At 45.3% G+C, this 27,500-nt stretch overlaps 1 protein-coding gene and 1 long non-coding RNA gene across 4 annotated transcripts in view; one reads left to right on the top strand and one right to left on the bottom strand.

The window, feature by feature from the left end:
• The window catches only part of LOC126997855 (uncharacterized), a 37,724-nt gene that overhangs the window by 5,976 nt on the left and 4,248 nt on the right, over window positions 1-27,500 (bottom strand). The window contains exon 1 of one of the 3 annotated variants that reach the window (XM_050859066.1): window positions 3,734-4,026. The exons of 1 other annotated variant lie outside the window; for it this stretch is intronic. Coding sequence is in view for 1 of the 2 variants with exons in the window: in XM_050859067.1 (XP_050715024.1) it covers window positions 24,186-25,538 (1,353 nt within the window). In the remaining variant the exon portion in view is untranslated. Of the gene's footprint in view, window positions 1-3,733; window positions 4,027-23,445; window positions 25,548-27,500 lie in introns of those variants that run through there. One more of the 3 variants, XM_050859067.1, reaches the window with a different exon arrangement.
• Window positions 22,461-27,500, top strand: part of LOC126997858 (uncharacterized) — a 23,800-nt gene continuing 18,760 nt past the window's right edge. Inside the window, exon 1 of the long non-coding RNA XR_007752417.1 lies at window positions 22,461-23,439. This is a non-coding gene — a long non-coding RNA (uncharacterized LOC126997858). The remainder of the gene's footprint in view (window positions 23,440-27,500) is intronic.

Genomic DNA, 27,500 nt, shown 5'->3' on the forward strand with positions numbered 1-27,500 from the left:
CACCGCCACCACCACCACCAGTCAGCCAACCACCACCACCGCCACCACCACCACCAGCCAGCCAACCCCCACCACCGCCACCACCACCAGTCAACCAGTCAGCCATCATCCCCATCACCACCAGCCAGCCAACCCCCACCACCGCTACCACCACCAGTCAGCCAGTCAGTTAGACCCCCTCCACCACCAGTCAACCAGTCAGCCATCATCTCCACCACCACCAGGCAGCCAACCACCACCACCGCCACCACCACCAGTCAGCCAGTCAGTTAGACACCCTCCACCACCAGTCAACCAGTCAGCCATCATCCCCACCACCACCAGTCAGCCAGCCCCCATCACCGCCACCACCACCAGTCAGAAAGCTGAGCCTACAAGTGGTTATATAAACTTACAAAGAACATTATCTCTTTGTATTGCTGTATCTAATAATACATAATATCACAACACAGACTTAGACAATCCACACGCGTTTACAGCCTCGCCGACTTGCTATAAAAGGCTGTATTTGTGTTACCGGCTACAAGTGCTTAGCAAAAGAACATGATATCTCCTCCTCCTGCTATATCTAAAACCTAGTAACATTCCTAGGCGGGTAATACTGAGGAGAGAGGAGCCATCTCTTGCGAAGTTACTACATACAATATGGATGCTTTTTTGGTCCCTTGATCCAGTGCAGTAACAAGTGACTTCCGGAAAATAGGAAGTCATTTCTTACTGCACTGCATTCAGGAACCTCAAAAAGAATCCATATTGTAAACTTCACAAGAGACGGCTACCCTCTCTTCAATATTATCCCCCTAGGCATGTCATATTATGTCCAGAAATAAGCAGTCAGTGTCTCGAAATCAGTAGGCTACCCCCTCCTCAATAATCCCTGCCTAGGCTATCTGCACATGTGTAGCTATCCTCCTTCCCCATTATCTATAACAGGCTACAATTGTGTTACAGCCTTGACCCCGGGGTCCGCTCCGCCCTGGCCGCCCTGTCCCCGCCGTGTCACTGCTCAGGGCTATCTTATCAGGCCTATCTATGTCACGGCGCTGTGCCGGGCTCGTTCACAGTTGTTAGTGTGTTATGTCAGAGGCTCAACAGGGCTTTATAAGTAGTACGCTATAAAAAGATAAGTTGGTAAACAGATTGTTGTTTTGATGGAATTGCTTAGTATCAAGATATGACGGTAGTAGTAGTAGTAGTAGTAGTAGTAGTAGTAGTAGTAGTAGTAGTAGTAGTAGTAGTAGTAGTAGTAGTAGTAGTAGTAGTAGTAGTAGTAGTAGTAGTAGTAGTAGTAGTAGTAGTAGTAGTAGTAGTAGTAAAGTTTGTAATATTAAATAAAGATGGTTGTCGGCCACAGTCATTGGCGGAAATTGCTTTATAATGAAAGGATATGAGAAAAGATACCGCTCACAACGCAACTCTAATAGATGGAGGCCCGTAGTAGTAGTAGTAGTAAAAAAAAAAAAAAAAAGTAGTAGTAGTAGTAGTAGTAGTAGTAGTAGTAGTAGTAGTAGTAGTAGTAGTAGTAGTAGTAGTAGTAGTAGTAGTAGTAGTAGTAGTAGTAGTAGTAGTTGTAGTAGTAGTAGTAGTAGTAGTAGTAGTAGTAGTAGTAGTAGTAGTAGTAGTAGTAGTAGTAGTAGTAGTAGTAGTAGTAGTAGTAGTAGTAGTAGTAGTAGTAGTAGTAGTAGTAGTAGTAGTAGTAGTGGTAGTAGTAGTAGTAGTAGTAGTAGTAGTAGTAGTAGTAGTAGTAGTAGTAGTAGTAGTAGTAGTAGTAGTAGTAGTAGTAGTAGTAGTAGTAGTAGCAGAAGTAGTAGTAGTGGTAGCAATAGTAGTAGTAGTAGCAGCAGAAGTAGTAGTAGTAGTAGTAGTAGTAGTAGCAGAAGTAGTAGTAGTGGTAGCAGTAGTAGTAGTAGTAGTAGTAGTAGTAGTAGTAGTAGTAGTAGTATACTATTCCTCCACTTCATTACTTCTTCTCCATTGCATACTCACCCATTTATAAACTCAGACATAGAGATATAAGTGACAACTGAAGAAAGAAGGGGGCGATTCATGGCACGGGGCTTAAATTATAATTATCCAGGTTCAGGAGAGACAGGCAAGGTCAGGTTCACTGACAGGGACGAGAGGACCAGGCCTTGCAGTCACTTGGTGCGCGGCAATGATCAGATCAACACCCTCAAGGAAGGACTTCGATAAACTAATGGATATGAAGAGGAGGCGGTGATCGGCGTGTACAAGTGAATATGTTACTACTACTACTACTACTACTGCTGCTATAACTACTACTACTATTACTATTACTATTACTACTACTAATACTACTACTACTACTACTATAACTACTACTACTACTACTACTACTACTACTACTACTACTACTACTACTACTACTACTATAACTACTACTACTACTACTACTATAACTACTACTACTACTACTACTACTACTACTACTACTACTACTACTACTAGACTGCTTACCTCTTCTTGCCCCATACTCTCCCTGTCCACCCTCACAACCTGTTCTGGCGCTTGCAACAAATTCACACGTTTCACATTCACATTTTCCAGCATTTTATCAATTCACAAACGAGACGGCATAAAAGCCTTAACCAACCACTTTGTCTTCTCTCTACAAACTCTCCTCTAAGACCATAACAAAGAGAGCACGTGTAGCACAAGACTCTAACCCGCCATGCAAGAGAACAAGCTGGATTTCGCAGCGGACCCTCGACAGCTGACCACATTCACGCTCTCAAGCAAGTTGCCGAAAAATCAGTCGGCAAGATTAATCACTATACCCGTGGTTTTAACAGATTATGAAGGAAATTGTGTCCTCCAGTGCACTAACATTTTTTTTTACAGCAGAGGATACAGTGCAAGGGCGTAAAAAAAAGAAACAATAATGAAAAAAAAACGATACTTTCTGCTACTAAAAAGAGTAGAGTGGCCAAAAAGAGAATATGATAAAAGATAAGAGACAAGTTATGCTGAGGTCCTAGCGAATCTATTGACAGCTCCAGAAAGACAGCTCATATCAGTACTATCAGTGTAATATCTTTGCTACCCACCTGAAGAAGACAATATATCAACGCTTGTCATAACACAGCAACATCTTCTCCGTCACGGCAGAAGATGACTTGCCAACGAGTTCTATATCCCCTAACATTACCTAACACACTTCCACACAACCTCATCTCTATACAACTCTTCAGCTACGAGTTCTACCTAACCTAACATAACCTGCTATCTCTCCCTCTCCCTCAGTCCCCCACCTCTATAAAACTCTTCAGCTACGAGTTCTACCTAACCTAACCTAACCTGCTATCTCTCCCTCTCCCTCAGTCCCTTAACTCTATAAAACTTTTCCTGCTACGAGTTCTACCTAACATGACATAACCTGCTACCTCTCCCTCTCCCTCAGTCCCTTACCTCTATAAAACTCTTCAGCTACGAGTTCTAACTGACCTATCATATCCTGCCACCTCTCACACTCCCTCAGTCCCTCACCTCTGTAAAACTTCCAGCAACGAGTTCTTCCTTTCCTAACATTACCTGACACACTCCCACACTCCCTCACCTTTGTAAAACTCCTGATCAGCTACAAGTTAATTAAACCTTCCCTATCATTACCTGCGTTCTCTCACACTCCCTCACTCCCTCATCTCTATAAAACTCTTCCAGCTACGAGCTCTACCTCCCTTAACATTACCTGCCACCTCCCTCACTCCCTCACCTCTGTAAAACTCTTGGTCGGGTGTCAGTGTGCAGGTGGTGACTCCTTTGTAGTTCTGGGCCAGCAACGAACACGCAGCTGGCGATGGCTTAGTAACTCTTGGCCAGGTATTAGTATGCAGGTGGCTAAGTATGCAGGTGGTGAACGGGTTACCCTCTCACTGCCAGCCAGGCCGAGACCCCAGCGCAATATATACGATTGTTAACTAATGATAAGAAACGTGCGCAGCAACACTGCGATAAGCCCTCTATCGCCTTCCTGGAACCTTATCGGCTGTTTGCACGGCGATGAACACTCTGGCCCGCGATGGCGGTCACCCTTGTTGTGTGCATGTATTGTGTTAATATTATTATTGTTGTGTACATATATTGTGTTATTATTATTATTGTTGTGTACATGTATTGTGTTAATATTATTACTGTTGTGTACATGTATTGTGTTATTATTATTATTATTGTTATTGTTATTACTATTATTATTACCTCCGCCAACGAAGTTGGGAGGTTATATTTTCGGTCCGGTCAGTATGTTTATTTATTTGTTTGTTTATTCGTGAGCAGTCTCCTGTGTACAATTTTGCGGATATCTCAACCAATTTTTCAGGGAAGCTTTGTGTCTATCCAGAATAGAACCCATTAAATGTTTGATGTCAAAGGTCAAAGGTCAAGGTTAAGGTCGCACAAAACGTCATTTTGGCCATAACTTCGGTTCTCGTCATCGTAGAGACTTCAGACTTGGTTCATATTTTAGCTCACTTGCATGGCCTTGGCCTTGACCTTTGACCTTGACCTCGAAAAGTTCACCCAAGGTCAAATTTTCCAAAAAAATAGAATTTCATCAAATTTCCAAACAAATGCTTCCATATGATGCACCTTGCATGGCCTTGACCTTGACCTTTGACCTTGACCTCGAAAAGTTCGCCCAAGGTCAAAGTTTCGAAAAAAATAAAATTTCATCAAATTTCGAAACAAATGCTTACATATGATGCATCGGATCACAGTTGACGCCCATACCAATTTTCAGGACGATCTTTGGCGGAGGTGTGCACTCTCGAGTGTTATGCGTCTAGTTATTATTATTATTACTATTATTATTATTATTATTATTATTATTATTATTATTATTATTATTATTATTATTATTATTATTATTATTATTATTATTATTATTATTATTATTATTATTATTATTATTATTATTATTACGGTATTATTATTATTATTATTATTATTATTATTATTATTATTATTATTATTATTATTATTATTATTATTATTATTATTACTATTATTGTTGTGACTATTATTATTATCATCATCAGAATTATTGAAATAAACATATAAATTTTAAAAAATTACAGATGTAGTGCTACCAATAACACTAGCGGTGCTGCTGCTACTGGTTGAATTACTACTACCACTAGTACATCTGCTGTCACTGCTGTTGCTACAACAACAACAACAACAAAAAAAAACAGTAAGAACAGAATCTAATTACTACTACTACTACTACAACTACTAATACAACTAATAATAATAATAATAATAATAATAATAATAATAATAATAATAATAATAATAATAATAATAATGGCAGTAATGACCACTACAGTTATTATTTTTCCAACTGCTCGAAACAGGATTGTTTTGATTTAAATCATGTGATTTAAATCGATTTAAATCAGAATTAAAAAAAAAAGACTTGATATGAATAAAAATGGAATACACTGCATTTAATATATATATATATATATATATATATATATATATATATATATATATATATATATATATATATATATATATATATATATATATATATATATATATATATATATATATATATATATATATATATATATATATATATATATATATATATATATATATATATATATATATATATATATATATATATATATATATATATATAAGGTAGAAAGAAGAAAATGTGATCCACGAATTGCTGGTTCCTCTCCTCCCTTGCCAACTCTGCTCTGTGTGACTACGTCGGCCCCGTTCTATGGGACAAAACTTCGAGGACAATAGCTGAAAAGCGCCGGGTTGTGAAAGTCTCTCTCGTGACCGAGGCTCAGGACAAGCGATTGGTCTTTGAGGCGTTTTCAAGACCCTGTGGGAGCGAACTCCCAGTGTTGGAGGCATCTTACACAACAGTATCTAATTTTCATGCACAATTTTTATCCAACTCAATTTATGGTCACACTTTAAGTTATTTCGAAAGCGCTTTTAATATTTGCCCAAACTGTAAACTCGCTTAAATTTCTAACAATGCCTTCGAACCTTAAGTGTGACGTCTGTCCCGGACGATTTGCAGCTCAGTTCTTCCAGCTGAGTAAAACTTGCCGCCTCTGCGTTCAAAGATTACATCTTCAGAAGGCTGTGACTGAATGGAAAGTCAAACATAATGATCTTGAAAAGAAATTCGAAGCCCTTCAGGAATTTGTTTCAAATAATGTGGCAGTGACTCCACCATCGATGGTGGAGAGGCCCTCCACCGAGACTGTGCCCTCTCCAGACGAATCTCCTGCTTCACGGGAGGACGTGTTACCTGCCTCACAGGTTGACTCCCAGCCTGCCTCACAGGCTAACCCCCAGCCTGCCTCACAGGCTAACCCCCAGCCTGCCTCACAGGCTAACCCCCAGCCTGCCTCACAGGCTAACCCCCAGCCTGCCTCACAGGACAACCGCCAGCCTGCCTCACAGGCTGACCCCCAGCCTGCTTCACAGGCTAACCCCCAGCCTGCTTCACAGGCTAACTCCCAGCCTGCCTCACAGGACACCTTCCAGCCTGCCCCACTTAACGCTTCTCTTCCTGCATCACAGGATGTCGGGTTCCAACCTGTAAGGAATGGAGCCAAACCGAAGCAGGCAACCAAGGATTTACTGACCCCCACTACCTTCAATAGGTTCCAGGTGCTGGCAGACACCATGGAGGATGAGTTTGAGACTCGCCTAGTTGGGGACTCCATGGTGCGTGGCCAGCTGGTTGAGTTCTGTGGTCGTTCATCAAACGGCCGCAGAAAACGTTACTGCTATCCAGGTGCCAGACTGGACGACATCACCGCAGCGTGCGATGATGTCACGAGAAATGCCGACCGAAACACCCTCTTTGTCATTCACGCGGGGACGAATGACGTAAAGACAACCCGTTCTGAGAAACTGTTTGAGAAATACCGCCGCATGATCAAGCAGTATAAACGTAAAACGGATGCCAGTAACATCATAATCTCAGGAATGCCCCCGAGGGTCGGTGCCGAATCTAGCTTTTACAGTAAGGCGTTCAGCACAAACAACAGACTTCAGTCCCTTTGCTCACAAGAAAACGTCCAGTTCGCTAACTTGCGGAACAGTTTTTACTACGATTCAGACTTGTTCCTTGCTGATGGCATCCACTTAAACCCTGTTGGAGCAGCCCGTTTCGGGAGGCTGCTCTGTGACCAAGTGGCTCTTCGAAAGCCAAAAAACGCGGAGGCGAGAACACCAGCAGCTCCACCGTAAGGGAACATTCAACCCGCAAAACCCCCTACTCGAATCACATTAAAGCTTGCTATGCAAACGCTCGCAGCCTACGTAACAAATTTGAAGACATAGAAGTCCTCGCAGCTACAAATCATTACCACATCATCGAAGTCACAGAATCTTGGATAGACACTTCAAATAGAGATTTCATTGCGGAATATAGATTACCGGGTTATACCATCTTTAGTCATGAAAGAGAGAACAGACAGGGTGGAGGCGTTATCTTTTATATCCACAACTCTCTCCATCCAGTATCCGTGAAAACAGATATTATAACCAATGTAGACACGGTCTTCATTGAAATTAAAAATAAATCTCGTAAAATAGAAATTGGACTTATCTACAGACCGCCAAGGCAGACTCTTGATATCGACCACGCATTAAATGAATTATTATTAAAAATATGTAGCAGATGCGAGGCAGTAATTGTTGGGGACTTTAACTTGCCAGTGAAAAGATGGGGTGAACCGTTGAACTGTCATACAGGGCTCGACCTGTACACAAATTTACTAGAAAGTGATTTACATCAACACGTTCAAGAACCGACTCGGGAAAATAATATACTTGACCTTATCTTTTCAACGACAGCTGATCTAGTTAACGAAGTAAATGTTGGTTCATTTTTTAGCTCTAGCGATCACCGAACAATCACATTCAGCATCAATATGAAAGAAAGTAAAGTAACTCCTAGTAAAGAAAAGGTGCCTGATTATCAGAGAGCGAATTTCGTAAGACTCCGATCAAATCTAAATAATTCTGACTGGACTGAAATCTCGGCGGAAACAGATATTGATAAATCTTGGGGGGCCTTCACCACAATATTGAACAATGCCATAAGCATATGCGTACCCTATCGTAACAAACGTTCAGCTTTTAAGAAGAAACCCAAATGGTGGAATAACGAAATTCAAAATAGCCTATCTCTTAAAAAACGCGTATACAGTAGATACATATCAACTCAGAGTGAGGCTGACAAACTAGAGTTGGACAGAATTCGCCGCGAAACCAAGAAATTAATAAAACGAAGCAAGAAAAATCTTGAAGAGTATATAGCGGAAACGAGTAAATCTAATCCTAAAGAATTTTTCAGCTATGTAAATAATAAAAAGTCACTCACTTGTGGTATCGGACCGCTTGCTAATGATAATGGTAACCACACGAACGATGAAAATGAAATGGCTACAATCCTAAATAACTTTTTCGCATCCGTATTTACCGACGAAGATTGTTTATCACCTCAACCGCCGGAGGTTAGAAGGACCGAAAAGATGTTAAGTGGCGTGCTCATCGTAGAAAGTGACATTTTACGCACAATTGAAAAGATTAAAGTAAGCAAAGCTCCTGGTCCAGACAAAATTACCCCTAGGGTCTTAAAATAAATCAAACATGAAATTTGTAAACCGCTCTCCATCATATTCAATAAATCTTTAACAGCTGGAAAAGTTCCGTCAGATTGGAAACTTGCAAATGTCACACCAATTTTCAAAAAGGGGAACAAGTCTCATCCAGGAAACTATCGACCAATTAGCCTGACATCGATTGTTTGTAAGTTAATGAAGACTATCATTCGCGACAATATGGTGAAATTCTTCGAAGAAAATAATATGATAAATAATTCGCAACATGGCTTCCGTAGTAAACGTTCGCGTTTAACTAACTTACTTGATTTTTTTCATTATATTTTTGAGGTGTTCGATGAAAGCAGATCAGTAGATATCATATATCTGGATTTTCAAAAGGCATTTGATAAGGTCCCCCACCAACGATTGCTCAGCAAACTATTGGCGCACGGTATCACGGGTAACATTTACAATTGGCTTGTGGACTGGCTCTCTGAGCGGAAACAGAGAGTAGTTCTAAACGGTGTTACATCTAACTGGCTCGACGTCAGAAGCGGCGTACTTCAAGGATCAGTACTTGGCCCCATGCTCTTCTTAATTTATGTTAATGATATCGATGATGGGCTCACTTGCAAAGTATCAAAATTTGCTGATGACACAAAAATTGCTAGTAAAGTAACTGCGACACTCGACGAAGAAGCTTTACAATCAGATCTAGATCGACTTGCACGTTGGGCCAATCAATGGCAAATGAAATTTAACGTTGACAAATGTAAAGTGTTGCACATCGGAAAAAATAACAATCGCGTTCGGTACGTAATGAATGGCCAACAACTTTCTGCAGTAAGTAAAGAAAAGGATCTTGGAATCACTATATCAAGCGATTTAAAGCCCGGTCAGCATTGTTCAGAGGTAGTTAAAACTGCAAACAAATTGGTTGGCTTCATCGGACGAATCTTTAATAATAAATCGGAAAAAGTAATATTAAAACTGTATAATTCGTTGGTTCGACCCCGTCTAGAGTACTGTGTACAGTTTTGGTCTCCCTACTACAGAAAAGACATAAAAAAGTTGGAACGGGTTCAAGAAAGAGTAACAAAGATGATTCCTAGGTTGAGAAATTTATCATATGAACAAAGGCTTAAAGAAGTAAATTTATTCAGTCTATCAAAACGAAGAATGCGAGGCGATCTAATAGAAGTGTTTAAAATGTTTAAAGGATTCAGTGATATTAATGCGGAAGATTACTTTACAATTGATCGATCAAATAGAACAAGAAGAAATTGCAATTTGAAGATAAGTGATAAAAGATTATCGTCGCACGAAGCTAAACACTTCTTCTTCAATCGAGTTGTTAATGTTTGGAACTCTCTACCCTGTGATGTCGTTGATAGTCCAACAGTTACGGCCTTCAAGAATAGATTAGACAAGTATTTTGAATCCAACCAGCAACTAAGATATTACTCATTGTCGTAATAACGTTAAGTTCTTTCGAATACTGGTGTCCTTGTCCGCTTTTATCGCCCGGTTAGTGGTAGCAGTAATGGTAGTTCTTTCCTCTTTCCTACATAATTTCCATGCAGTTTTTCCATGCTGCATGTTTTTTTTTCTTTTCCTGCCAGCTTTGGCTGGAGGGATTGGGGGGTGGGGAGGAGCCTTTGCCTTTGCTGTCCTTCATCTTCCACCTTTGATTAGATAGTTAGTGTAGCTTGTCACAAACAACCTCGTAAGGACCAGCAGGTCTGCTGTTGTTTGTTCTTCCTTTGTGTTCCTTTGTGTTCCTCCCTTCCTCCTCCATACCTCCCTCCCCCCTTCATCCTTCCTCTGTGCCCTTCCCTCCCTTACATCTTACCCCTCCTCCTTCTCTCCTTCCTGTCTTTCTTCCTCCCTCACTCCCCCTCCCCTTCCATCCTAATGCCTGCCCCCTTCCTCTTCCTCTCTCATCCCCTCCCATCTCCTTCCCTCCTCCTGCCTGCCCCCTTCCTCTTCCTCTCTCATCCCCACCCATCTCCTTCCCTCCTCCTGCCTGCCCCCTTCCTCTTCCTCTCTCATCCCCTCCCATCTCCTTCCCTCCTCCTGCCTGCCCCTTCCTCTTCCTCTCATCCCCACCCATCTCCTTCCCTCCTCCTGCCTGCCCCTTCCTCTTCCTCTCTCATCCTCCCATCTCCTTCCTCCTCCTGCCTGCCCCTTCCTCTTCCTCTCTCATCCTCCCATCTCCTTCCCTCCTCCTGCCTGCCCCTTCTTCCCCTCTCTCATCCCCTCCCATCTCCTTTCCTCCTCCAGCCTGCCCCTTCCTCTTCCTCTCTCATCCCTCCCATCTCCTTCCCTCCTACTGCCTGCACCCTGCCTCTGCCTATCTCATCCACTCACATCTCCTTCCATCCTCCTGCCTGCCCCTTCCTCTTCCTCTCTCTCATCCCCACCCATCTCCTTCCCTCCTCCTGCCTGCCCCCCTCCTCGTCCTCTCTCATCCCCTCCCATCTCCTTCCCTCCTCCTGCCTGCCCCCTCCCTCTTCCTCTCTCATCCCCTCCCATCTCCTTCCCTCCTCCTGCCTGCCCCCTCCCTCTTCCTACCTCAACCCACCTCTCCCTCCATCCTCCTGCCTGCCCCTCACACCCCAGTCCTCCAACATGCACCCTCCCTCACACTTCCCTTCCCTACCCCTGTCTGCCTCCCTCTCTCCCTCCGTCCTCAACATAACAGGACGTTTCCACCCGTTACCAGACACGTGTTAACATTCTATGCATCAGTCGCCTCTTGTGGCGGTGCAGAAGGTTTACCCGCTACCGCTGTCCGCCGGCACACCACACAGCGGCGGGCAGCCCTTCCCTGCACGCGGCTCGTGCTGATGGGAAGCCCGAGCTGACCGACCTGTCAATGAACACACACACACACACACACACACACACACACACACACACACACACCGCTCCAGTAGTTACATCGCTCCGGTAGCTACACCGCTCCGGTAGCTCAATCGGCTAGAGCGCCGCGCTGTAAGGCTTCACGGCCAATCAGGCGGCGATTCGAGCCCCGCTTAGGCCGGATTCTTTCCGTTGACTAGGAGTGGTTACTGTGCCCCCTTGAGCAAGGGGGATGGGGGGTGTGGTGTGTGAGTGAAAAAATTACACACACACACACACACACACACACACACATATATATATATATATATATATATATATATATATATATATATATATATATATATATATATATATATATATATATATATATATATATATATATATATATATATATATATATATATATATATATATATATATATATATATATATATATATATATATATATATATATATATATATATATATATATATATATATATATATATATATATATATATATATATATATATATATATATATATATATATATATATATATATATATATATATATATATATATATATATATATATATATATATATATATATATATATATATATATATGTATATATATATATACATATATATATATATGCACACACACACACACACACACACACACACACACACACACACACACACACACACACACACGTCGGTGGCTGAGTGGTTAGCGTGCAGGGGGCACATCCGGGAGATCCAGGAGGGACGCGGGTTCGAATCCTGGCCGCCACACAGCTGGGATTTTTCAGTCACCGCCGAGTGGCCTAAGACTACCCACATGCTGCTCTGACGACCACCTAGCAACCCGGACTCTAGATTACCTCTCCAAAGAGAGGCTCAAAGATGAGCTCCGGGGGCAGTATGAGCCAAAACAAGATGGCGCCACTATAAACATTCGCCTGCGCCACAACAGGCTGGGCCGACCATCAGGCCCCACCAGTAAAAAAGCCTAACGGCGCAATAGGCCGCGACGTAAACACACACACACACACACACACACACACACACACACACACACACACACACATACATCGGTTTGAGTGGGAAGCTTCTTTGGGAACAACGTCCAAGCAGTAATGTAAATGCTTTTTTTTATCGCATTGAGGTTTCAAGTTATAAACATTCATCTGGTTACCAATATTATAATGATTCACAGGTATATTCTGATTTTTTTTTAATATGACAGGTAAAAGGTATTGAGGTAGTAACAGCCATGGGTGGTGTGGGTTCTGTTGACGACAGGTGCGCATCAACACAATCTGTGGCCGCCTCCCACACGAGGTGAGTGCAGGCAGGCCAGTCCTGGGGAACTTACTTGTTCCGAGCAGTATGGTATTATTATCTCGAGTGCCAGGGTTGGTAGAAATCTTCTCTCCCAGGACCATTTCTATTAAAAGATTCTCGTAAACGCCATCCCTTCTCCCTCCTCAAGAACGGCGGAGCCAAGACCAAACACAGACAGGTTTTTACTCCTCCATTCGTCTTAAAACGATGTCAAAATGCGTTTCCAGCGGCACACTGCCACAGTTCGCAGGGTGAAGGGATGTGTCCTGGCTGGGGCTGTTTAGTTACATCTGATATTGCTTGTCGCTCGCCGCTTGTTTTAAGTGTTGGGGCAGTGATCTGACGCCACAGTAACGGCTTGTAACTCGGACTTTAAGCTAGAAAAAAATACAGCCTAGTTTGGCACTATGAGACTTGTTGCAGAGTCGTGAAAGCTATGATAAAGTTTGAAGACACCCATTCTTATTCTTTGACAGACGAAAGAGACGCTGGAGTTAGGCAAGGCACGAGTCAAGCGTCCCTGCAGAACAACCTTAGATGTGTTGCTTAGTCGTGGAAAGTAAAATAAACATCGCGACTGTGTAACTTTTTTCGTCTTGGGAGAGATGGAGTATTAACGCTGAAACGGCCGAGCTGGCGAGCGGCGGCACCTGACCTGGCGAAGGGGACAGGACGGGCGTGGACGGCATGAGGCGGGATGCGCGGCGGTGGCTTGATGGTCTCTGCACCGTCAGTCAGCTGAGCCACGCGACGCCCAGCACAGGCCACACACCTCCACCACCGGCGTGTCTGGCTAGAGAGTCAGTTCAAGGCGAGGGAGACAACGGGCCACAGATGAACAACCGAAGCATAACAACAACCCAGAATTGTGGATATCGGAAGTTAGAGGGGAGAGAGACGTAGTTGAAGGCGAGTTGAAGGCGAGAGAGACGAAGTTGAAGGCGAGTTGAGACGAAGTTGAAGGCGAGTTGAGACGAAGTTGAAGGCGAGTTGAGACGAAGTTGAAGGCGAGTTGAGACGAAGTTGAAGGCGAGTTGAGACGTAGTTGAAGGCGACTTGAGACGAAGTTGAAGGCGAGTTGAGAAGTTGAAGGTTGAAGGCAAGTTGAGACGAAGTTGAAGGTGAGTTGAGAAGTTGAAGGTTGAAGGCAAGTTGAGACGAAGTTGAAGGCGAATTGACACGAAGTTGAAGGTAGAAGGCGAGTTGAGACGAAGTTGAAGGTTGAAGGCGAGTTGACCTGAAGTTGAAGGTAGAAGGTGAGTTGAGACGAAGTTGAAGGTTGAAGGCGAGTTGACACGAAGTTGAAGGTTGAAGGCGAGTTGACCCGAAGTTGAAGGTAGAAGGCGAGTTGACACGAAGTTGAAGGTTGAAAGCGAGAGAGACGAAGTTGAAGGTTGAAGGCGAGTTGACACGAAGTTGAAGGTTGAAGGCGAGTTGACCCGAAGTTGAAGGTTGAAGGCGAGTTGACCCGAAGTTGAAGGTTGAAAGCGAGAGAGATGAAGTTGAAGGTTGAAGGCGAGTTGACCCGAAGTTGAAGGTAGAAGGCGAGTTGACACGAAGTTGAAGGTTGAAGGCGAGTTGACACGAAGTTGAAGGTTGAAGGCGAGTTGACACGAAGTTGAAGGTTGAAGGCGAGTTGAGACGAAGTTGAAGGTTGAAGGCGAGTTGACACGAAGTTGAAGGTTGAAGGCGAGTTGACCCGAAGTTGAAGGTAGAAGGCAAGTTGACACGAAGCTGAAGGTTGAAAACGAGAGAGACGAAGTTGAAGGTTGAAGGCGAGTTGACACGAAGTTGAAGGCTGAAGGCGAATTGACCCGAAGTTGAAGGCTGAAGGCGAGTTGAAACGAAGTTGAAGGCTGAAGGCGAGTTGACACGAAGTTGAAGGTTGAAGGCGAGTTGACACGAAGTTGAAAGTTGAAGGCGAGTTGACACGAAGTTGAAGGTTGAAGGCGAGTTGACACGAAGTTGAAGGTTGAAGGCGAGTTGACACGAAGTTGAAGGTTGAAGGCGAGTTGACACGAAGTTGAAGGTTGAAGGCGAGTTGAGAAGTTGAAGGTTGAAGGCGAGAGAGACGAAGTTGAGGGCGAGAGATACGAAGTTGAAGGCGAGAGAGATGAAGTTGAAAACGAGTTGAGCCGAAGTTGAAGGCTAGTTGAGAAGTTGAAGGTTGAAGGCGAGTTGAGACGAAGTTGAAGGCGAGTTGAGCCGAAGTTGAAGGCGAGAGAGACAACGGACCACAGATGAACGACCGAAGTATAACAAGGTGGCAACTCAGAAATGTGGCTATCGGAGAGGACAGCGAGCCAGCCAGAGCCAGTATTCTTTAACCCATCGGCACCTCACTTCGCCTGTTGGAAAAGCCTTTTGTAGAAGTTTTGGGGATTTCATGGATTGTTTTATGATCACAGTGATAGTTTGACACGACTTCTGAACCCTGAACTGGAAAATGACCCATGAAAACCCGGTTAATCTTCTCTGTGGCCCTGGAAAACAGGTGTAATGAAAACCCGAGACGTTTAAGAATATGTACCGAGGTGAAGAGATTAAAAGAAAGACTTTGCCGGAGCAGGATGGAGTACGCTAACACCAGACAGAGATGTAGGAAGAACGCAGAAAAGGCGTTTGTCTGTCATGTTGTGCGATAACAATGCATGGCTGGTACTGCTGCTGCTGCTGATGATGATGGAATGAGAGGGCATGACGTGAGCCGAAGGAACAGAAACGGGGGTGGAGGGATGTTCCTGCAAGCCGTGGTGTCTCCGCTCAAGGAAATACATGCTCATTATAGGCAGCTTCAGTCCGTGGCGAGGCACCCTGCTATAAGGACCACCAGGCACCGGCCGGCCGTGTTCGCCATTCAGCACGCATCAGGACACTCAATACTTCATTTCACTCAGCATTCATTTCCATTTAGTACTCATTTCCAGTTACGGGTCATGTTATAAAAGCAATCAATTCAAGTTTGTTCTCAGGAAGGAAATTAGTAGTAGTAGTAGTAGTAGTAGTAGTAGTAGTAGTAGTAGAAGTAGAAGTAGAAATAGTGGTAGTAGAGGTAATAGTAGTAGTGGTAGTAGACGTAATGGTAGTAGTGGTAGTAGATGTAGTAGTAGTAGTAGCAGTAGCAGTAGCAGCAGAAGTAGCAGTAGCAGTAGTAGTAGTAGTAGTAGTAGTAGTTGTTGTTGTTGTTGTTGTTGTTGTTGTTGTTGTTGTTGTTGTTGTTGTTGCGCCGTCGCGTCCTCAGTGTTAGTAATTCGTAACAATACAACATGCATCTTGCGCCCCAAAGTTCCCAACAGCTTTCCTCAGTCTACGCTACAAATTTTGCCTTAACACAACACAAACTCTCGGGAGGTCTCCAGCAACATTTAGCACCGGCAGACTGATCGGAAGTTTTCTGAGCAACATTCCCACCAGACGTCCCCAGGTTACCAACACCTACGGGGCAAACAGAGTGCGACGGGCGGAGCGTTACCTCGGCGGTGACGCGGGAAACTCTACGGACACTGCCAGCCACGCTCACATTGCTCAACGCCTCCCGTGATGGGCAAAGGCTGTCATAATACATGAAAGTTTTAAAATCACCGCTGAGCCTAATGACGCGAACCAGAAATTTCCATCTTGAATGATAGATGAGCTAAGGCAAGTAATACAGGAATACGTGGCACGAAAGCATGAGTGACAGAACCTAAATGTGATCGAGATCTAAACAATCGTAGGAGGCAAAACACGGCAAAGGCGCTGTAGGAGGTGTTCATTTCAATAGACTATGGTGCGACGGCTGATGCTAAGAATATCAGATCACGTTGTACAGGTAACAGCACGTAGGAGGGTTTTCTCGAAGGGATCTCTATGAATAACAGGTATGAAGCCCCTACTGCACCTCCACCTCGCGTGCTCAGACGATCACAACGCATACTCTCCGTTGGCAACTACTGGTCCTGACCCTGAACTTGGTACTATTCTACTACTACTATTATTACCACTACCACTACTAATACTACTATTACCACTACTACTACCACAACCACTACTACTATTACTACTGCTGGTTCTGTTGTCACTGCTTCTGCTGCTGCTGCTGCTATTACTTTTTTTTACAGCAGAGAAAACAGCTCAAGGGCAAAAAAAGGAAACAATAATGAAAAAAGCCCGCTACTCACTGTTCCAATAAAAAGCGTTCAGAGTGGCCGAAAGAGAGGTCAATTTCGGGAGGAGAGGTGTCCTGATACTCTCCTTTTGAAAGAGTTCAAGTCGTAGGCAGGAGAAAATATAGATGAAGGAAGATTGTTCCAGAGTTTACCTGCGTGAAGGATGAAAGAGTGAAGACGCTGATTAACTCGTGCATAAGGGATTTGGACAGTAAAGGGATGAGCTTAAGTAGAAAGTCGTGTGAGGCGAGGCCGCGGGAGGGGTAGAGTCATGCAGTTAGCAAGTTCAGAAGAGCAGTCAGCGTGAAAATATCGATAAAAGACAGAGAGGCAACATGGCGGCGGAATTTAAGAAGTAGAAGACTATCAGTAAGAGGAAGGGAGTTGATGAGACGAAGAGCCCTAGACTCCACTCTGTCCAAGAAAGCTGTGTGTGTGCGTGAGATGCATACTCCATACGAGGGCGGACAAGACCCTGTATATGGATAGCAACTGTGCGGGGGAGAAGAACAGGCGGAGACGGTACAGAACGCCCAGCCTCGAGGAAGCTGATTTAGTGAGAGAAGAGATGTGACTTTTCCAGTTAAGATTTTAAGATAAGGATAGACCGAGGATGTTTAGTGTTGAAGAAGGTGACAGCTGAGTGTTGTCGAAGAATAGGGGATAGGTGTTTGGAAGATTGTGTCGAGTTGACAGGTGGAGAAATTGGGTTTTTGAGGCATTAAAGGACACAAGGTTCCTTTTACCCCAATCGGAAATGATAGCAAGGTCTGAGGTTAAGCGTTCTGCAGCCTCCAGTCAGGAGTCGTGTACTTCCTGTTGAGAGGGTCTTCTATTGAATGAAGTTGAATAATGCAGAGTGGAGTCGTCAGCGTATGAGTGGATAGGACAGTTTGTTATGGAAAGAAGATCATTGATAAATAACAGGAAGAGAGTGGGTGATAGGACAGAGCCCTGTGGAACACCACTGTTGATAGGATTAGGGGAAGAACAGTGACCGTCTACCACAGCAGAGATAGAACGAAAGGAAACTGGAGATACTATTACCACTACCATTATTACTACCACCACCACAACCGCCACTACTACTGTACTACTACTATTACTTTTTTTTTAAGGTTTCGTCCAATGACTGGGGTAGGCTTTCTTGGTGGGGCATGATGGTCGGCCCCAGCCCATTATGGCGCAGGCAAGTGTTTACAGCGGCGCCATTTTGCTTGACTCATGCTGCCCCCCGGATCTCATCTTTGACTCTCTCTTTAGAGAGAGAATCTTGTGTCAGGGTTGATAGGTGGTCTTCAGGGCAGCACGTGGGTAGTCTTCGGCCACTGACGGTGACTGTAAAATACCAGCTGTGGCGGCGGGCAGTACTGAACTCGCGTCCTCTTGAACGCGGCGCCATCACGCTAACCACTCAGCCACCGCCTCCGCTATTACTACTACTACTACCACTACTACAACCACTACTACTACATAAAAGATACTTCCACCCATGTTTATTTTCCCGACACATAATCATGGAGGGCTCCACAGCTTGGAGGTCATAAGCCCCAACTCTGTTCGCTAATGACTGTGGCATCCAGCCATATCACTAATCATATCATATCATATCACTAAGCACTAAATCTATACATAACACCTTGTCATCTATTGCGTCTAGATTTCCCTTTCCTTCCCTACTCTTGTCTCTCCCGACCCACCCTAATGTCACTACTACTATTACTGCTAATACTAATACTATTACTACTACTGCTACTACTATTATTACTACTAGTACTATTACTACTATGTAAATACATACTTCTACTACTACTATGTACATACTTCCACTACTACTACTACTACTATTACTACCACCGCAATCACTACTACTGCTACTGCTACTACTAATATTGCTACATCATATATCCCTTTATCTTCCTATTTGGGGAGTGGTCAGTGTGCGGGCGAGGTGAGCCCGTGGACCTAGGTTCAAGTCCCACCGAAACACGCTGATTTTTCAACCATCGCCGAGTGGTGGAAGATTACCCTAACTTCAGCGATTTCGTTCAAGAGGAGCACCGGGGGGCAGCATGGGCCAGGCAAGAGTCATGCATCACGGCAGCCACTATAAATAAAATTCGCCTGCGCCACTAACGGCCTGGGTCGTACAAGAGACCCCTCAAGACATCCCACCGGCACTATAAGCAGCACCTGAAAAGATAATAGATATCTGTCTGAAAGGAAAAGCATGGGTAATAGAAAGTGTAAGAGGAAGAGGGAAAGGAAAGGGAGGTGGAGGAAAAGGAGGAGGAGGAGGAAAGGGAGGAGGAGAAAGAGGAGGAGGAGGAGGAAGAGGAGGATGGAGAGGAAAATGAGTAGGAGGCAGAGGAGGAGAATACATAGGAATACATAGGAAGAACAGACACCAGAAGACCTATCGGTCTATGACGAGGGTGTCTGTTTACTACCGCTACTACTAGTAAGCCACGTGTGGTAGGGCAGGACAGAATAGATGAAGGCTCCTCCCCGCCCACCTCTCCCTCCTGCAACATGCCGGCAGGAAATAATTAGAAGTGAACACCATGTACCTTAAAGGAAGAAAGGGCCATGGAAATTTTACAGTAAAGAGAGAAATAAGAGGAAATTACTACCCTTAACTTACACTACTGGTAACCTAAGCTGTGGGGGAAAATGACTTCATTACATAAGAACATAGAAATACAGGGAGACTGGAAGAGGACGAGTGGCCTACACAGGGCAGCCCCAGAATCCCCCCTAATACTCACGATGGGTGAGGTGTAGTTTCAGGGGCACAGGTGGAGGCTTGATCCTCATCTTACCGGCGGTACTAGGCACGCACCAGTAACCTGTCACCTTACTGCACCCACACCTCACTCCACCTGTCATGCGGACATTAACTGTTGCTTTATTCTATTGTTGACTTTCGCTACTTGCAATCTAGGTTGTGGGGGAGAATTATATGAATATAGGTTGAGGTCTTGCTGCAATCTGTCTGAAAACATGCGAAAAAGGGTCAGTATAATCTTATATCCATGAAGTACTTATCCAAAGAAGACTTAAAGCTATTGATACTCTCTGCGCTAACTACTGACGGTGGGAGTCTATTCCAGTGATCGACGACTCTGTTATTGAAAAAACTTCTGCGCACCAATGTGTTACATCGGTTTCCCTTTAACTTCATACCGTTGCTGCGTGTTCTTGTGTTGGTGTCTCTCTGAAAAAGACTATCTGGGTTAATATTGTCGAATCCATTAAGGATTTTGAACACTTCAATTAAATCCCCTCTTATCCTTCGCTTTTTTAGGGAAAACATATCTAAACGCTTTAAACGCTCGTCATATGGCAAGTTTCGGAGCGCTGGAATTTGTTTGGTTGTTCGTCGCTGTATTTTTTCTAGCAAAACTTGATCTTTGATATAGTTCGGTGACCAGAACTGAACGGCGTATTCTAGGTGTGGTCTTACAAATGCTAAATATAATCTCTTCATAAGTTCGGGTGATTTATAATCAAAGTTTCTTGAGATTAATCCCAACATCATATTGGCTTTTTTACTCGCTGCAGAACATTGATCACTCATTTTAAGAGTGTTACTGATAATGACACCAATATCTTTTTCTTGTTTTACTTCGCTGAGCTCATGTCCTTGAATCTGATATCTAAAGTTAGGATTTTTTTCACCTATGTGCATTACTTTACATTTATCTACGTTAAAACTCATTTGCCATTTTTCGCTCCAGTCGGCAAGTCTTAATAAGTCTGATTGAATGTTCTCGCAACTTTGACTGTTCATTACCGTACCCCCTAATTTGGTGTCGTCGGCGAATTTGGCTACTTTTGATAGGATATCAGTTTCTAAGTCGTTCACGTAAATTATGAATAGTGTTGGCCCCAGGACCGAACCTTGGGGCACGCCACTGGCGACGGGTTGCCAATCCGATGCTTCACCATTAAGAACTACACGTTGTTCTCTGTCGGTGAGCCAGTTATGAATCCACGCACATAGATGGTCGTTAATACCGTGGGAACGCAGTTTTGAAATAAGCCTAACGTGAGGAACTTTATCAAACGCTTTCTGAAAATCTAGGTAAATTATGTCATATGGGCTTCGGGCGTCCCAACATGTATAAACATCGTTGAAAAAGGTTAATAGGTTGGTAAGGCAAGACCGATTACTACGAAATCCATGCTGACTATCAGTTATCAATTCATTTGTTTCAAGGCAAGTGATCATTTTATCCCTGATTATTTTTTCGAATAGTTTAATTAGGACAGACGTAAGGCTGATAGAACGATAATTACTGGCTTGTTTTTTGTCTCCTTTTTTAAAGATCGGGGTAATATTTACCTTTTTCCACTCGAGAGGCACACTGGCCTGTGCTAATGACTTGTTGAATATTAATGTTATGGGTAATTCTAGCTGTTGACTGCATTCTCTTAACACGCGAGGAGATAAATTATCGGGGCCCAGAGATTTAATTGGATCTATTCTCTGCAGGTACGCACGCACTTCGCTGATATCAATTTCGGTCAATGCAAGCTTATGTTCTTCAGGGCCTTGAAAAATTTTCTTCGGGGCTGGAATCGATGTCATGTTCTCTTTTGTAAATACGCTACTAAAGGTTGAATTTAGGACCGACGCCATGCCTTTATCATCACTAATCGTATTGCCACTTAATAGCAGTGGGCCGATATTATTTTTAACATTTTTTGTTTGTTTCTTATGTAACTGAAAAATAACCTTGGATTTTTCTTGGCATCAAGTGATATTTTCATCTCATATTCGCGTTTCTGTTTTCTGATTTTCCTTTCGCTCTCTCTCCTGACATTGATGTAATTAGTATGATCCTGTGAATTATGTGAGAGTTTATATTTCTAATAGTTTTCTTTTTTCGACGATGATTTTTTATGGGTAATTATTCATCCACAACGGTTTTTGATTATCAGTCCTTCGTGGCTTGAGTGGAATTAATTTATTTACACTCGCTGTGATTTGTGCAGTAAAACGATTATACGTTTCTTGAACGCTGACGTTGTTGAGCAAATGATTCCAATTAACTGGAGCCAGTTCTCTTTTTAGGTCCATAAAATTTGCTTTACTATAATTAGGTATTAAGAGTGAGTTTGCTCGTGCTCTTGTTTCAATATTCAAAGTACATCTTATTATGTTGTGGTCGCTGCTTGCAAATGGCTCGCCTACCTCACAGGCAGTTATGAGATGACTATCGGTCGCGAAGATTAAATCAAGAATATTATTTCCGCATGTCGGCATGGTAACAGTTTGATTAAGAAATGAATTTTGTGCAAAGTTAATTAATCTCTCTCCTTCTCTGTCGCTAGAAAGTGCTTTCCAGTTAACGGAGGGGTTATTGAAGTCACCGCATATTATTGCATTTTTATTTCTGATAACTCTAATTATCTCTGCTTAGAGATTTTCATCAATGTCTTCATTTGATTTAGTACGTCGGTAAATTACGCCCAGAACATACTTTTCATTATTGATCATTGCTTGAAAATACAATGAATCATAAGCCTCTGTTTCGGCTATGTTTAGCTGAATGACTTCTAAATTATTTTTCGCATATATTATTACACCTCCTCCTTTGTTGTGTAAACGACACTTAGCAAACGCATTGTAACCATTTATAGCTACTTCACCTAAGTGATGTTTATCGCGCATATTCAGCCATGTTTCCGTAATCAAAATGAAGTCGGGTTTTTCACTAATTGCATGTATTATCAAGTGGCTACCGGGCAGTTACATAAAAGATGTTGAATTTATTCGTCGAGTGTGCGCCATCTATCAACTGTTGTTTCACTGGAATATTCACTGGAATAGCGCGTCAGACCTGACTACCTTCAATTACCCCTAACTCACCAACCACCTGCGTGGCTGTTGATCTCACTGCTACCTCAGTACCCCTCACCTGTGGGTCTGGTGACCTGACATCCTGCGCAGTACTGTACACCTGCGGCCTGACCTCAATATCAGGGTGTGGTTTCCTCCCGGCTAAGCCGGAAGCCACCTCACCACGTTGCTGCACCTGTCTTAGCTCTTTCGAAATTTCCTCATCTAAAAGGAGAAGCAGGAGACGGAGGAAGAGGAGAAGATGCACGTAAGAAGACATAACACCTGAATGTCAACAAGTCCGTAAGCGAGAGGGACAGGAGGCACGAAGCAGCAGCAAAATTTCAACACTTTATTGTGTCAGGACACTTCCAGGCGCTGCCCTGGCCATTCACGCCGCCGCAGCGACACAACCATTGCAGAGGGAGCACACAGACCAAGATATATACTGATAAACATTACAGAGGATTCACACAGACCAAGATATATACATTGATAAACATTACAGAGGGAGAACACAGACCAAGATATATATTGATAAACATTACAGAGGGGTCACACAGACCAATATATATATTGATAAACATTACAGAGGGGTCACACAGACCAAGATATATATTGATAAACATTGCAGGTGGAGTATCAGACACACTTCACTCAGAACCAAGGGAGTACTAAAGCATGTGATTATATACGTGCTGGTTTACTCTCTCTCTCTTTCTTTACCCGAGCAACATCTCGCGGGCGGTTCATCTATTTCGATATTTTTGTTGTACTTTTGCAGCCCTTGATCCGTGCCCGTGACCGTAAAGAAAAGGGAGATCAACGCTGCAGCGCACAATAATGTGTGTGTGTGTGTGTGTGTGTGTGTGTAATTCACCATGGCCTGGCCATCAGCTGGACTCGCCATCACCAGCCCTTGCTTAAGGGGGAAGAGTAACCACTCCTTGACCGCCTTACCTGAGCGGTGATCGAACCTCAGTCTGTCGGGCCGAAGCCTGACACGGCAGAGCCTTAGTCCACCGAGCCAACGGAGCGGTGTGTGTGTGTGTGTGTGTGTGTGTGTGTGTGTGTGTGTGTGTGTGTGTGTGTTCACCTATTTGTGCCTATCTACAGCTGTACAGCAATGAGCCAAACTCATTATTCAATCACACTCCGATAGCATCCCTCAGGGGACGGCTCGGCTGTGAGGCAGCTTCCCGCTGAGAGGCAGCACTCCCCTGTGACCCGTGCAAAGCTATTTGGTCTTCAACACTTAACTTTGGAGGATTCTTTCATCCCGAAATAACTCGTGTTATTTTTTTGTTTCTATCACACATGGTGTCCTTTGGTACAACATTCCACTGCAACTGTTGCGCGTGAATGTGTGGGTGAGGCGATTTAATTTTGTCTCCGCCAAGAGATGGGCTGCAGCGGCGCCCAGCTGTGCTGGAACATGGGCGGCTGACACATGGGTGGAGGAGGGAGGTGGAGGGGGGGAAAGCTTGGGGGTGGGGGAAGTGGAAAACCCGGGGGTGGGGGGAGGGGTGGGAAACCCGGGGGTGGATAGCACGGAGGTGGGGGGATGGGTGGATAGCCGGAGGGAGGGGCGTGGGGCAGGGGAGGGGGCTGCATTTTGTTGGGGCGGTGTCGGCGGAGCTTCATGATCACCTTTTCCTGCTCCTCTTCCTTGTCGGGTTTCCATATCGAGTCCGTAATGATGCTGAACTCATTCTTCTGCCCAAACCCGAGCACCAACTGACTCTGCCTGACTTCTCCGTTCAGGAGCTGGTTCTGCACGAGCTCGTTAATGATGATGATGCCTTGACCCGGTGCCCCGAGTGGCGGGAAGTCATGTTCCGACAGCGGCGGAGGAGCTTGCACTTGAAGAACATTTCTTGGAATCTTCTCAGCGGCGAGGAAGCTCTGCCGGAACACCTCGGCGCTCGGAGACAGCCTGGGAGTGGCCATGGGCTGGCGGCCGATGAGGCGGTGATGCTCCTTGAAGAATAGATGGGAGCTTTTGTCCTTGATGAAGGGCGTCAGGCACGTGAAAGTTTTCCCAAACCTGTGGCAGACGTGAGGGTCCCCAGACAACGCCAGGTGGTGGTTCCTGAAGGATATGGTCACCTCATCGAGGATCTTCCTCATCCCAAAGTGTGTTACCTCAATCATAAATTCGAGGACGTGGCCGTGCCTGTTATAACCCTTGCTATTGTACCGTCGGCAGTCCACCAGGCGTTCGTGTCGGCCGTCTGGAGTGAGGCGCCACGGCCCGCCTGGTGTGCGAGGGTCGTACGAAGGCAAGACGGATGAGTAGTCGGCATTGGTGACCAGAATGCGTGTGATAGTTTGCGTGGGTGCCTGCACCATCTCCACGAAGTAAAGGTTCCTCCAACGCTGCAACATAATACTTACTGGGATGGCGAACTCAACATTGCCGTACCATTCGTGGGCGTCTTCATCCTCCCCATCCAGCTTGGCGCTAAACCACAAGACGTGAAGCTTCCTGCAGGGATGGGATCTTTGCCAATGCAGCACTGTGGCTTTCAGGGTGCTGACGGAATGGATGGGCTTTGGTGCGATCATATTCTCAGCACAGATGTCCAGGGCGTCTCTGATGTGGAGAGTGCGGACGACTTGGCTAAAAGGTTGGTAGTCACTCTCCTTCAGGACAACGCTGCTGCCTTCCCGTGGACGCCAAAGGACGGTGTTCGGCGCCGGCCCCTTCGTTGTGTAGAGGTGCTGGTCCATCACGCGAACCTGTCAGCAGGCACACAAGTCATAACCAGGGAAGCATGCAAGTCACGAAGTTAGTAAGTCTTAACTTATGGAAGCTATACGTTGTACCGATCATAGCAACTTACTTTCTATAGTGTGTGTGTGTGTGTGTGTGTGTGTGTGTGTGTGTGTGTGTGTAGCAGTAGTAGAAGTAGTAGTAGAAGTAGTAGTAGTAGTAGTAGCAGTAGTAGTAGTAGCAGTAGTAGTAGCCAACCACAATACCACCACCAGTCAGGCAGTCAACCACCTCAGTCAGTCAGCCACATTACCACCACCAGTCAGCCTGTCAGTTAGCCCCCCCCCCTCACCCCACCAGCCAACCAGTCACCCATCATCACCACCAACACCAGTCAGCCAGTCAACTACATCAGCCAATTAGCCGGTCACATCACCACCACCAGTCAGCCAGTCAGTTAGCCCCCCCCCACCAGTCAACCAGTCAGCCATCATCCCCACCACCACCAGCCAGTCAGTTAGCCCCCAACCACCACCAGTCAACCCGTCAGCCATCATCCCCACCACCACCACTACCACCAGTCAGCCAACCCCCACCACCGCCACCAGTCAGCCAATCCCCACCACTGCCACTACCACCAGTCAACCAGTCAGCCATCATCCCCACCACCACCAGCCAGTCAGTTAGCCCCCAACCACCACCAGTCAACCCGTCAGCCATCATCCCCACCACCACCACTCACCCAACTCCCACCACCGCCACCACCACCAGTCAGCCAACCACCACCACCACCACTACCACCAGTCAGCCATTCAGCCATCATCCCCACCACCACCAGTCAACCAGTCAGCCATCATCCCCACCACCACCACTCACCCAACTCCCACCACCGCCACCACCACCAGTCAGCCAACCACCACCACCACCACTACCACCAGTCAGCCATTCAGCCATCACCCCCACTACCACCAGTCAGCCATTCAGCCATCATCCCCACCACCACCAGTCAGCCAGTCAGCCATCATCCCCACCACCACCAGTCAGCCAGTCAGCCATCATCCCCACCACCACCAGTCAATCAGTCAGCCATCATCCCCACCACCACCAGTCAGCCAGTCAGCCATCATCCCCACCACCACCAGTCAACCAGTCAGCCATCATCCCCACCACCACCACTCACCCAACTCCCACCACCGCCACCACCACCAGTCAGCCAACCACCACCACCACCACTACCACCAGTCAGCCAGTCAGCCATCACCACCACCACCACCAGTCAGCCAGTCAGCCATCATCCCCACCACCACCAGTCAGCCAGTCAGCCATCATCCCCACCACCACCAGTCAGCCAGTCAGCCATCATCCCCACCACCACCAGTCAATCAGTCAGCCATCATCCCCACCACCACCAGTCAACCATTCAGCCATCATCCCCACCACCACCAGTCAGCCAGTCAGCCATCATCCCCACCACCACCAGTCAACCAGTCAGCCATCATCCCCACCACCACCAGTCAACCAGTCAGCCATCATCCCCACCACCACCAGTCAACCAGTCAGCCATCATCCCCACCACCACCAGTCAAACATTCAGCCATCATCCCACCACCACCCCAGCCAGCCATCATCCCCACCACCACCAGTCAGCCATCATCCCCACCACCACCAGGCAAGCATTCACCCATAATCCCAACAACCCCCCGCCAGCCATCATCCACACCACCCCCAGCCCGCCATCAGCCCCCCCACCCCCAGCCAGCCATCATCCCCACCACCCCAGCCAGCCATCATCCCCACCACCCCAGCCAGCCATCATCCCCACCACCCCCAGTCACTCATCCAGCCATCATCCCCACCACCACCAGCCAGCCATCATCCCCACCACCACCAGTCAGCCAACCACCACCACTGCCACCACCACCAGTCAACCAGTCAGCCATCATCCCCACCACCACCAGTCAACCAGTCAGCCATCATCC

Source organism: Eriocheir sinensis, chromosome 13, assembly GCF_024679095.1.
Source record: "Eriocheir sinensis breed Jianghai 21 chromosome 13, ASM2467909v1, whole genome shotgun sequence".
In the NCBI taxonomy this organism is placed as follows: Eukaryota; Metazoa; Arthropoda; class Malacostraca; order Decapoda; family Varunidae; genus Eriocheir; species Eriocheir sinensis.